At 38.5% G+C, this 13,770-nt stretch overlaps 1 protein-coding gene across 7 annotated transcripts in view; it reads right to left on the bottom strand.

The window, feature by feature from the left end:
- Window positions 1-13,770, bottom strand: part of JMJD1C (jumonji domain containing 1C) — a 167,433-nt gene that overhangs the window by 31,590 nt on the left and 122,073 nt on the right. For 5 of the 7 annotated variants that reach the window (XR_001522499.3, XM_019007200.2, XM_015632660.3 and 2 more), the window contains 5 exons: window positions 8,316-8,421; window positions 3,510-3,634; window positions 2,098-2,241; window positions 1,788-1,980; window positions 37-1,700 (listed from right to left, as the gene is read on the bottom strand). Coding sequence is in view for 6 of the 7 variants with exons in the window: in XM_019007200.2 (XP_018862745.1) it covers window positions 37-1,700; window positions 1,788-1,980; window positions 2,098-2,241; window positions 3,510-3,634; window positions 8,316-8,421 (2,232 nt within the window). In the remaining variant the exon portion in view is untranslated. Of the gene's footprint in view, window positions 1-36; window positions 1,701-1,787; window positions 1,981-2,097; window positions 2,242-3,509; window positions 3,635-8,315; window positions 8,422-13,770 lie in introns of those variants that run through there. The other 2 variants (XM_015632663.3, XM_033515571.1) reach the window with 2 other exon arrangements.

Here is a 13,770-nt window from a genome sequence, read left to right as displayed (position 1 = left end):
CTAAATATACATCATTAAAAAAGTATTTTAACTTACCCTTCTCAAGGAAGCCTCTGCATTAACAGGAGTTTCTGGGTGGACCCATTTGGAGGAGGGCAGACCAAGTCCTGAGTAAGCATGTGTTCCATTTGGATACTGCCAAATAATTGGATAAAGCCCTAGCTGATTATAGGAAGCAGAAGGATGAGCTTGTCCAAGAAGATGTGGAGACTGGTGTAACATCTGTTGCTGCTGCTGGTGTGCTAATGCCAAATGGCTTAAGCTGCTAGCATGAGCAGTCTCTAGTCGCGGGTGGGCACCCAGCAAGGAGGCAGCAGGCACTCCGGGCAACACTGTGGGAAGTAGATGAGGGTGATGAACAGAGTGATGAGATGCACTACTAAGGGGGTGAGTGTTAATAGCAGACAAGGGAGCCTGAGCTGAAGACCCAGCGAGCAGATGGGATGAACCAGTTAATGCAGGATGATGTGCATTTGGATTTAAACAGGTTCGGTGGGATGAGGAATGCAGAGGATAATTATGCTGATGCAAGTAAGGTGAAATGTGATTAGTTCCTGTTTCTTGTCCAATCAGAGTGGGGTCCCTGTATACTGTGAAATGTTCATTCTTGTCAATGATAAGAGGACTCTTAGTTGCTTCTAGAGCACTAACTCTAGCTGGAACTGGATGAAAACTAGACCTAGGCAAATCATGATCAGTTTTATTGGCTAACCTTGTTAATCCAGTAGCATGGCTATTTTGGGAACTAACCTTAGACTTCACAGTATCAGAAGATTGGGTGAATTTAGGCTTAACATCAGGTGACTTTGTTTTAGGATGATCAACTGAAGCACTAGATTTTGACTTCACAGAATCAGGGACTGGACTTTGTTTACGCAGTTTACTCTCTTCTGCTAGAGAAGCTACCTTTAACGAAGACATAAATGAGCCATACTGCATTTTTTCAGAATTTAAGTGTTCATTTACTGGTAATGTTTTTACAACCCCAGGTTGTATCAAATCCATTTTATCAACACTGCTAACCCAACTTTGATCAGCTTCCTGTTTTCTTGCTTCAAGGAAATTTGCATTTGCAAATTGCTGCTTTAAATCACTGCTGTGAGATTCTATTTTCTGAACAGTTTGCAAACCAAAGGTACTTGCAGAATTATCGTGTTTCTCCTTTTCAGAGTTGTTTTTATTAGTAATGTCAATAACACACTTAGGAGTAGGAGGTCTGGGTAAGAATTGCTCATTTTTTATCTCCACAGTATGATGCTTTTCTGTATTACTCTCTTGAAAAGGTGGATCCTTGGCAGTTTGCTCATAAAGCGTTGGCTGCTCCGCTGCATGGAGCGAAGATTTTTCCTGATGATCTAAGACTGACGACTTCAGTCTTTCTGTCTCTTCATGGTTTTTATCCTGCTGTACTTCATCCCATGGAGATTGTCTATCTATTAGTGTCTGCTCTACTCCCTCAGTAGTTTGGGATTTTCCTTCTTCTCCATTTATCTTTGAAGAGTTCTTGCTTTTTAACTCATTTTCTGAATTTTGCTCCGAGGGTGAATCTGTTAATCTTTTATTTGAAATCTCCGAGTCACTGCTCTCAGAATAATCTGAGATATTGTCTGTCCGCAGTCTCTTCATATTTAGTTTTTTTTCATCATCTTCAGGTTTTCTTCTTTTACTAAGAAAGTGTTTATTTTTGGTTTTGGGGTTTTCTGCAAAAGATAAAAACACATCTGTAAGATCTGCAGTCTAATACAGTTTCAGGAAGCTCTCCCTCCCTTTCCATTAAGCACTTTTACCTCCTCGACCTATATAATCGTATCTTTCATCTTTCATCTTCTCTTCATCAGGCATGCTGCTATCAGAGCCTTTCCTCTTATTTGGCCGAGTATTCCTCTGCTGCTGGTGCTGGTGAGAATTCTGTCTTGGCGCTGCAGTTTGGGAATTCATTGCTGGTCTGGGACTATTTGCTTGTGCACGTGTATAATGACCCTAAAAATAATTTGTTATTAATGGACTTAAATGCAATGATAATTAGTGTCTTTAAACATGTATTTTTAACACTCGCAATATACAAAAATACTTAGGTAAAAAGATAAATGTATCTACGTGAACTGTGTTGCTGTTCTGGTTGGAACGAGACCGTCGGCGTGAAGTGATGCCAATATTTTCACCTTTCAACAAAGAGTGAACAACATCATCTAGAAAGGTCATCTGAACCATAGAAGGATCAACATTCTGAGGTTCTAACACCTGGTTTATGTAAAAAAGAAAAAAGAGAAGAGAAGAAGTAAATCCACAGATGTTCAGACAATGCCTAATCTGTATTTTCTGTACCAGCGTTCACCAGTCTATTTTGTGTGCTAAGGACTAATCAGAGAAAAGCCTACTTAATCCTGACAAGCATAAGTGACATACGACACAATAAATGCTGGGAACACTGTCAAACCAAAGCAAATGTGTCTTTACATGTCATTGCAAAAAAAATATTTTTAAAAAGCAAAAAGTATCCCACCATCCATTCCTTCCCCCTTCACTGAGCTGCAAATTTGAGATTTAACGAGCTATTCATAGAATAAATCCTAAGTAGTAATTACAATATTCAAATATTTTATACTATAAATCATACGGCAGAAGTACATTATAGTTATATGTACTTTATATGTGTTTATAATATGTGTTATATTATGGTTTCAACAGAAGCAGAACTGTTACAAGAAGAGAACCAAAATGACTGGAAAGAAGAACTCTAGAACTTAGTGTTACTAGTGAGAAATACTTCATAAAATAGGAAATGCTAACCAGATCTTCAAAGGATATGGCACAAAGTGAAAAAAATAACATTTGGGGAATATTATGAATTTGAGCAAATTAAGTGAAAGAATTTAACTGAGTAACAGACTAGTCTTAAATTTTTATTGTCACACATGATTTTGTCAATCATTTCAAGACAGATTATTACTGTTGAGTCATTACTCTACTCTCCTGAAATAGAACTCATTACTGCCATTAAAAGTACCAGTAACTAACTCTTTTTGTAGCATCAAATTCCAAAATAAAACTAAAATCCACCACAGCACATAGAAATTATGGCTGCAGTAAATGCTTAATTCAATAAATTGCAGGAAGTGACTATTTCAATTGCTTAGAAAAAGTAACCATTACTGCAGTGCTGAAAGATTTCATTCTTGTGAAAAGAAATTCTCAGCAGACAGGGAAGACCAGTTCTTCAAACTGGATTGCTTCACTTCAAAGACTTCATTAGTCAAATAGCAACAACAGAATAAACTATAGGACTGTTATTAATCATATCACTGCACAAATGCTCATCTTCAGGGGGATTTAACTGATAGCTCAGCACAGTTTTACTGTAGTTTCAGTGCAGTGATACCCTCAATCTGCTGGAATTGAACCAACTTGGTGTGTTTCTGAGTGCTACCAACAAAAATTAAAACTTCCCAATGCATAGCTTATGAGACAAGCTTTGCAGCTTGTTTTCCGAGTATCATCCATCAACTCACCTGGTCATTCATAACTACCATAGTGCGGGTGAAGAGATCATGGTGAGTGATGATGCCAGTGAACCACTGGGTGGCAGAATCCTGTCTGTACACTCTCACCCTATAACCATTTAAGGAGTAGGGACCTTTGGAAGGGGAAGAAATAAAAAAGCCACTGAGGAATGCACCAAAAAAAAAAGAAAAAAAGGCATATATGATTTTCCTGCTTTTTTTTCAAGCTTCACAGCAAATATATAGTGCACATGGCATAGACAGCTAACCACAGGTTCAGGAAGACATTTTGAAATGCAAATGGTTCATATAAATATGCTTTAAAGTTAATTCTGGTAACATTTTCAACATACAGTTTTCTTATCTAACTAAATCTTTCTGCAACCATGATGACACGTGATGGGAAAATTCCTGCTTACAAACAGCAACCACAGAAAAATAATCTGAAAAGCTAGAAAGTGGCAGCAGGAGGTTATACAGAAGCCATTTAACAGGCAAGTCACATGCCTAGCTGCATCGCTGGCTGAAAGACTTATATCTTGGTGGTTAAGCTCTGCATCTGCCAAGTCTTTCCCATAAGTGACCACAGAGTTTCTCTCCATTACAACAAGCAGAAAGGCAGTGGAATGGTCCCATGACTGCTATGGCCACACAGAACATTCAAGCACACACACGCTATGAAGACTTCAGCTCCTGTTTTCAGACATATCAAATCCTAAGAAACCTCACACATTTTGCAAAGCTAAGTTTAATTCATCTCCAGAAGCCCATGGGGATGGGGAGCTATTATGATACAGTACCTATTTTACAGTTTGTTTCAAGACCCAGACATCAAGATTTAACAGTTTTATTGATATTCAGTGTCTCACTTGATCACTGGAACTCTTCAGTTTCATTGCATTTGGTGTTCATATAGCATTTTGTATGACCAAGCAACACTGCCACCAAGTTCGGTTCCAACCGTGTGGGTTTTGCAACTTCCACAATCAAACCCCAGGTCCAGCAAATAGCAAGGGAGGAAAAAACAGTCAGTGACAACTACAAACAGCCTAATTTAAGTGATTTAAGACTGCTCAGTAGCTGAACCACACAGGCTAAGCCAGAATTCCCCTGTCTTTCCTAAAGATCAGTTTTTCCAAGCCCTGCCCAGTATATTAACCGAGATCAAACATCTGCAGCAAACAGGACAGGGACCTCACAAGTGACAGCTTTCTCTAATAAAAAATATCCAGGATCACACAACTGGGTCTGTTATATCCTCTGCATGTGACACTGTGCTACTGTAAGGACTGTTTTTAATGTCAACACTTGAGAGATCAAGAGAAGTGCAAAAGTGGTAGTTATTCGGTAATTTCCAAGTGGCCTCTTTTAATACTTTTTGCATGTGTTTTGCATGTTTTTTGCTCATTTTTAAAACCAGCTGGGAAGAGAAACATCACATCACGGCAGCCTTCTTACCCCTATTCACATCATTCATGGCACAACCGAAATCCTGAGACCTCCTGAACCCCCAGAGCCACCAGTCTTAACTCATGTCTGGAGTGTTTCCAGCAGCACAGACAAGGGCCAGAAGTGTGCCAGGAGAGGCTCTGCTAAGCACAAGTATATATGGACAGAAAAACAGGAGGAATCTACAAGTTTATGTCTCACATTTCTGGTCTTGGACCAGATATGGTTCCCACGGGGACACATTTCCTGATGGCTTCTCTCCAACCCTATATGCCCCCTGCAAAACACCTCCAGCTCAGCTCCCGCACTTCTGAGTGTCTGACCCATCCACATTCTCCACATCTCAAACTTTAATGGCTGTTCCAAAGCTCTGCCTTATTCAGACAGTCTCAGTAAAATTCTGCCTGTGTCTCTTCATGCAAATTTGCCATTCCTACCTTTCTATTCAAGCTCCTTCTCTCTTGCATCCTATTGCTAACTACGTAATTATTTTCAGTCTCTTGCATAAGCAGAACCAGCATCTCCCCAGCTTCTTGTCTCATTTTAGCATTACTATGACAAGAGACCAGTAGCTTCTAAGTCCTTTCCCCGTCTTCTCAGCTTACATGCTCCATCCTTCCTTCTCCAACAGCTTCCAGCTTTTCCCATACTCCCCCAACACTGACCCAAGTGCCAATTTCTTTCTTCTTACGCTTTGTTCTAATCTGTGTCCGTCCTTCATCCCAGCTGTTACCCAATCTATTTTTAAAAGAGAGCTTATCTACCTTTAAAAACAGTGGGATGGGTTTTTTCTTACATGCTGATGGTGTGACAGGAAGAAGGAGAAAGATTTAAACTGCAGTCACACAACACAGACCAGCTCAGCTCCAGCCCAGCCCCAAGCAGCCATTACAGGAAAAGGCTGGCTTTGTCTCCAGTCCCTGGCTGAATCACACCAGCTACACGTAGTTAAAACAGCCTGTGCAGTACTATGAGAAAATATGTTCAGAGCTGAACCACATTTGGTGTTTCAAAAGGATACATACAGCCTGAGATTGTAATGATAAAAAATCTAATCAGAAGAAAGAAATCAAATATTTTAATTGTTAAAAATCAAAGACACTTCACTATGTTCATTAAACCAGTTTTATTTGTCCCAAAACCTTTCAAATTGGCCAAGTTTGGGAGGAGTTTCATTTTTTATTAAGCAAGGAACAAACTACTTCCCTGCCAAAGCTACAACCTCTACTGCAAAGCATGCTGCTGTAACTGCCACGTTAAATGGGCCTCTTTCTTTTCTTTAGTTTCATTCTTGTAAATCATTTTACTGGTTTTGACTAAGCTTCTCCCTCCTCAAATTGGCATGTTTTTTCCCAATTATTTGAAAGCATATTTTAACGCTTCTATCTGACCCTCCTCTTTCTTCAGATATACTGTGTTTTAACTGAAAGAGTCAAAGTAGAAAATACTATATGATATAAAGGTTTTAGCATCACAGAAAACAAGGAAACAAGGAAAAAGCTGGATACCAAAAATGTTGTAGAGGATGAAATACAAGAATGTGGTAATAACCTTAGCAATTGCATCTAGACAAGGCAGAATCGAAAACACAGCTTAAATTGCAGGGAATGAGAAAATGGTAATGGAGAAGGTGAAGCAAACCAGAGAAGAGAGAGGAGGAAAAAAGGAAGAAAACGTGACTATAGACTACAGCAGCTAGCACTGTCAGAGGGCTGCCTGTAAGCCACTGGAAGGTTTGTGCCAATGTGCAGTCTGCGTGACCAGAAGCAGATTCTGTTTGAGAGAACATGACTACCATCCCATGGGGCTGAGGTGGGGGCACTGCCAAGGCCTTAAGTGAGGAAGCATGTGTCTCCTAAGGTAAACATCACATCAGGGGTACAAGTGGATCTAAAGCTTCTCCTTACATGAGGACACCTAGCCACCAAGGACACTGGCATGAAATCCATCTTATCATCTGTATTACTCTTCATTTGTGCACTATATCTACAAAGATAAAAATACAGTTCCTGGAATGATGAGAGGGAGTTGAGTGGGTGATGGGCTAGCAGTCTCATTTAGATGACTATTTCGATACTGCTGGAGTTTTGCTCAACTATTGATTCAGTACCAGTGTACACAGAGGCTTTTACAATAGTCTTATTGTTGTTACTGTAATGAAATACAATAAACAAGCTCAATTTCAGTTTTCTTTTTATATAGCCATGATCTGATTTTCCATCAACTCTCAATCCAGTTTTGTCTGCAAATTTCATCAAAAGACTATTAACCTGTATTGCATCTGATGATATCAAAAGTAAAATCTAAAATGACTAACACCAACATACCCACTATCTACACAATTTGACATGTTTGTTTTGTCAGCATCCTTTTTCTGTGGCTCGTAAGAATCAATCTGGTCAAATGAGAAACTCCACAGAAGGAAAGACTGAAGTGTTTTTACTCTAAGTTCAGTATTATACTTACCATATTCCTTTCATCTTCTGATCTTGGTTTTATCAAAGAGACTAGACAGCAAGGAAACCTCAGAGCCATCCTTAAAATATCTGATTATTTACATCTTCCCTCCTAATCTTCATTTACAAAATGACTTCTTAAGCATTTTTGTTCTGAAACTGCTTTCCTGGGAACTGTAGCCCAGGTCTGCAGAGGCTGGTTTCTGCCTCCTAGTAATAGGAACTCCTGTGCAAAGCTTCCTGAAACTTAATGAATACACTGCAAATGCACACAGTATTTCTGCTATCAGCAAGATGGCACCAAAATAATTTCTTCAAATTCATACTCGTTTTCTTGTAACTTGTATCTACAGCATAAATATTATTGCACACAGCTTTTTCTGCAACCTTCCAGAATTAGAACAGAGTTACAAATTATAACTGATTTGAAAAGAACTTTTCAGTCAGGAGGAGAGAGCATAGGGTGGGGATCTGAAAGTATTTTTCATCTGTGACAGAACTGTGAAGAACTACAAGCACAGACAGGTATCTGAGAAGTTATCACACATAACAGTAACACTAACAGAGCACAGAACAGTTGTAAACATGCCAAAATGTGTGTGAATACCATTCAGACACACTTATTTTCACAACAAATGTTACAAAATATCTGCATTCCAACTTATGATATTTGGCTTTTGCTGTAATCACTAAAACAACAAGTAAGTTAAGAACAGTCTAAAGCAATCACCAACAGCTGCTTACAGTCTTATTTTCTTGTATTAACAAATAGTTCCAAAAAAACCCCTTCCAAGTTAAATAAAAATATTGTCCATTATATCACAGATGTTATGGGATGAGTCCCACACAAGTAATGGCCTTCAAACTAGCTAACACAGAATATAAATAACACAATTTCCCACATAATTACCTTGCATAAAAATCTCCTGAACCTTTTGTTCCTTTACCCAGGCTTTTACTTCCTCATGTAACTGCGGGTTATCCCTGAGAACTGGGTTTAGACTGTCTACGTCGTCCTAAAGTAGAGATTAAAAAAAGAACCATATGTTATGTTTACTTGTAACATTTTTGTTTATTTTCCTAGATGTATTTTAAAATACAATATTAAGTGGTTAGAGGCTAATTTTATTGATTGCCTACAAATCCCTGTGCTACTTTTAGAAAAAACTTTAAAGTGCAGCATAGTGCTAGAAGTTATTTCTTGGGAACACAATATGACAGATCCCACATGTGGCTAGACTTGTAAGCTATTAATAGGATCACACTTTCATACTGTCTAACTACAAGCTAAAAATGCCCTCTAAAGATTTAAGATGTTCATAGGTATGCACAAAGAATTGTCTGAATAATTACTAATTTTTTTAAAAAAGACCTGTTTTCCATATCTGTAAAATGTAATATGGACATGTTGAGCGTAAACACAGATATCAAACCTACAAATGTAACACATAAGCAGTATTTTAAGAGAAACAAGCATTCTGAGATAAAACACCATTGCTGTTTTTCAAATATGTTGGCCTTTGTTAATTAGTAGTTTCAAATAGGACATGTTTTAACTTTTACTACAATCAGTTCTTCTGGAAAAGGTTGTTTTCCAGTATTTGGTGGGATATAATCTGGGAAATTAAGATATATTCAGTGGTTCTGTCCTTCTAACAGCAAAGAAAATAGGCACAGAATCTGGTTCATATCCTTGCAAGCATGGCTTAAGAACCACCATTTGTCTCTGGACTCCTAGAACACCTATTTCTCTACTTCAGAATAAACTATTTCTGTCTTTGAGGCTGTGGCAAAGAAAAAAAGCCTGGTGGCTCCTCACACAGAAGATGGCCTTGGAAATCCGTGAGCATCAGCAACGTTTCATTTATACCAAGAGAACTTCAGACAGCTAAATTAATGAGTACAATTCTCCACATACAAAATTTTCAATGTTTTATCAGTACTGCAGCTGAGATCAAGCAATTTCTTTCCCTAATGTCCAACAAGTTCCTTGATGTTTCACAATTTATTATGAAGGGCTCCAGCCACAGAACACAAAGATACCAGTAACACCCAGTGAATCCCGCATTGCTGCCAGGCTCTCCAGGGACACAAGCAATTTCTCTCTATTAATTTGGATGAGATAATTCCTGTTAACCCACTGATCACAGGACATCTATTTTCAATTCAAAATTCACTTCCTGACACCTGGAGATCTGCTGTGCTCCACCATGGAGAATATATCAATGCTTTGGTTATTAGAGAAAATTACTCTCTCTACCCTTATGCTTTTACTAAGGATATGGCCTTGGATTGAAGAAATGGTAAAGGTGACCATTTTAATACATGTAAACTGGAACAAAGTGAATGCAAAGGAAGATCAACAGGACCTCTACCACAAGGTTCAAAATACCAACCAGATAAGTATGCTGCTAACATTACCAGAGGCACAAGAGGGTCATAACTAAAATTTATTCAAGGATGGCCTCTCACAAAGCAGTTTAAAAAAGAGTATTAGCTATTCTGTCTACATGTGTAAAACCATTTCTGCAATGATCCTACATACAGAAACACCATCACCACTGGAAAGAGGGAATTATTTGCAACACAACAGATCCTGGAACTGGAGCTGTGTGATGATCAATCTGTCCTCCTTCCCATGCATTCTCTTTCACAGCCAGTGCAAGACATTCCTGCACCAAAAATTTCCCCTCGCAGATCCACATGCACTGGATCTAAGCAGCAGATGGAGGACTGGAATACTGAATTTGGCTGACTTACAAATGTAGTTAATGTGCATTTGTACATTTTGACCTTGGACATTTAGAGTAATCTTTTCAATCCGATCTAAGAAAATTTGTATCTTCATTTTGAGATGATACACATTAAGTACAATGAAATCAAACCTGTTACTCTTAACATTATACTATTTTCATGACCTCTTTACACAAAGTTTTTGAGTCTTAGTCATCTTAAACCACTTTTGATTTGTTTCCTGAAGGCAACACACACTGGTGCTTCTTTTTAGATTTCACATCCTTCCTAAGCATCTTGGCCTTCTTTGAACTTGACAATGAAGATATGTCCATCCTACATATAGTACATTTGAACCTCTATCTCCTATTCAGATGCATGACATCAGCATCTTTGACTGAGAGTGCTCCATGTGAACTTAGAAAAGGAGACTGCAAAGCCCATTTTGTATTTATCTCCTCACCCTTGGAGAAAGACAAGCTCAAAGATGAGCTATAATGGCCCAACATAGGTCAAGGACCCATTACACAAACTGTGTGCAGGTGTAACTGGGATTATGTGGACAATATCAAAGAGAAACCAGAGTTTCTAAATATACACGTAATACACATTTAACATATCAGTCACAGGGTAGGGGGAAAATACTAACAGAGCAAGTTTCTGTAATCTCAAAAATTCTGTACTTTTGTGTACATGAATCTATTTTAAAATGTGTGTGCCATGACTTACCTTTTTCCCTCTTTAGTCTTAAATCTGAGTATCTAAAACCCAGGAAATTAATTGCCTAATAATTTAAAGCAGTGGCCTCAATCACACTGTTTCAGCACACATCACAAACTCTGGCAAAAGCAGGGAGAGGACAACAGGCAAGACTGATGACTTGCAGTCTCTTCCCTAGTTTAGCACTGAAGACAAACAGATGAGTCTGTTCCCAGTTCTTTTCCTTACCCTGTGTTTATACTGTTCAAGGAAAAACTGTTGTCTATAGATTTGTACCTTTGCAATTGTAACCCTCAGTTTACCTCTTCTTCTTGGTTGATGCAGCATGATTGACAGACTAACCTCCAGCAGATTTAAATGCCCAACAGGATTTTCCTCCAGACTTTTCCTCATTTGAAAGAAGTTTTACAAACAAAAGTAAGTCTAGTAAGTCTCCTAGACTAATTTTTCTACAAGTCCTGGAATACCTCCTCCAGAAGGATGTTAATACTGGTTTGAAATCCTTATGCAAATCAGGATGCAAATCAAAGGGCACTGTTATATTCTTCTTCAAATCTACTGTAGGAAGCTCTTTATGTACTTCAACTGGCAGTGTCCCTTGCTCCACAAATGACTATATGCAACTCTGGGAAGAAGACAAAGGGCCTATGAGCTAGAAAAATATGGTTGAGATAACCCCTCCTGCCCTTCCAGTGAACAGTCACATGAGGCAATGTGACTATCAGAAGCTTGACAATCTCTGACAAGTTTTTTACATCTTTGCTGATATTCTTCCTTCTTTCTAGATCAAAAGAGGAATTTATTTCTAGTGGACTGGATTTATGCCTAACTATCCAAAGAACTGAGTCAGCTGCATGTCTCTCTAGGTGATAATTCTCACCTGCTGGGGATATGTTCAACTCCAAGGAAGTCCTGAGAAGAATAGAGAATGACATTTCCCCTAGTATCAAAGAGATGCTGTGCTTTTCTGAGTATATGTGTTCTTTATCCTTGTGCAAAACCATAAATGCAGGTTGAAACCACAGACCACACCATCAGATTAAGATATCACACTGGTCTAACCAGGAAGGAGAAATTTTTATTCAGAGAAGCATTTTCAAAGGGTTGATTCATACAAAAATAATTTATCATTCAGAGTCACAGGCAAACAATTGCTTAGATCACCTGTTACATGTCGAAATTCCTTTGAGATCAAACAGGAATTTCCAGATAGCACTCAAAGAAAAACAAGTCAAAATCCCAATGAGATTTCTCCTATTCATTCTACACCCCAAAAAAAATACTGTCCACAACACTGAGAGCTATCTCCAAACGTGCTGAACCTACCTATTGCCCAAAGACCATACAAAGTGCTCTGAAAGTCTCAAGTGACCAGAAGTTCCTTTTGCATTTTAGGCAGACAGGTATTACTGTGGTAGGAAGACCTACATATTTCCACAGCTACCTCCTCCACAAGACCTGAACTACTGAAGAAACACATTTCCTCACCATTTTAAAATACTCTTCCAAGTCATCGTTCAGAAACCTGAGGGGAAAAAATGAGTTCATCAAGAGATGAAACCCTGGAGCAAAGAGGAACAAAAAAGTGGATTCCATTAGCTCCTCCTACCCCCAGTCACACAGCCTGTATGCTGCTTATGGGAGGGTACTCACATTCTGGTCAGCTGTCAACTCTCCACTGTCAGTGAAAAAGAGAAGAACTGACAATATGCATTCCAGATAATCCAGTCCTAGAAAAACAGTGGCTTCTGACATTAAAAAGGTTTGAATCAGAGCCCTGAAGACTACATCTCAACACACATCATACATTAAGAACCAGCAAACCTTCAGTTGGGAAAGCTCCTTCTTGGTCATGTTGTCTCTGCATTTGGCTTCATGCATCAAGGACATCTTTCTAGTATCAGCAGGAACTCATTTCAGCTAGTGTTTTCTAGAGAAAGACTAAGTAGATTTTGCAGTCCTCACAAAGGTCAACACCACATTAGTCCTCACCATCTGTGGCTTAATTAACTATAGCTTCCTCTCGCTGCTTAGAGGTTTTCTGATAATTTAGGACACGAATTAGACAAAAACTAATACATAACCAACTTGACAGTCCTGTTTACAATATTTACACAGTGTGCACTACACATTGAAATAGGCATTTTGTCAGGACTTTAATGGTAGAAGGATCACATTTAATTTCAAACAGTGCAAAAGAAAACCTCAGGGAGCCACGTGTCCAGAACTTTCAATTTTGTTCCTGTTTCATAAATGAATATTAGCTTCTATAAAATTAACCCTCGACCATTTTTTTTCATTTTGCAGCAAATCATTTGTACAACTGCCCTGAACTTCAGCTGCATAGAAATTATGTATGAGAACTGCAGTGTGAAAACAAGCCAACACTTCCCTAATGATTGCCACAAGTCTTTAGAGAGAACGGTAGCAGTAAAAAGCACTTTTTAAAACGGAAACTGCTGAGAATTTATACTAGTTCATTAATGCCATTTTTAGATTATTTTCTCCCATAAAAAGAGATTTAATATTGTACCTGCACCAAGCCTCAAACACATTCATGCCAATTTTTATCCCTCATTTGAAAGCGAGCCTGTACAACTCTCTCCTAACTTTCATTTCTTAAGAACCAACAAAATCCTTTTCTTTTTCCTTCATCTTTCACTGATGTCACCTGACATATGTGATTCTATCACTTATCTGTAATCTCTTTCACTGACTGTAATTTTTAACAAACCTTCAATCTTAACATTGTCCTACTTGACATCAGAGCGAGAAAAAGCACACAAAATGCAGACAGGCAGAATACCAAAGATCACAACAAGAACATCACCTATGAACTGGTAGTATCCCTCTGCCCTGCTACTGGTTTTTTTCCAGTGGTAAAAGATATGAATCTACCTAAAACACAAAAA

The sequence above is a fragment of the Parus major genome, chromosome 6 (genome assembly GCF_001522545.3).
Source record: "Parus major isolate Abel chromosome 6, Parus_major1.1, whole genome shotgun sequence".
Taxonomy (NCBI): domain Eukaryota; kingdom Metazoa; phylum Chordata; class Aves; order Passeriformes; family Paridae; genus Parus; species Parus major.
Note: the sequence above shows the minus strand (reverse complement) of the source record. Positions and strands in the feature narration are given on the sequence as shown.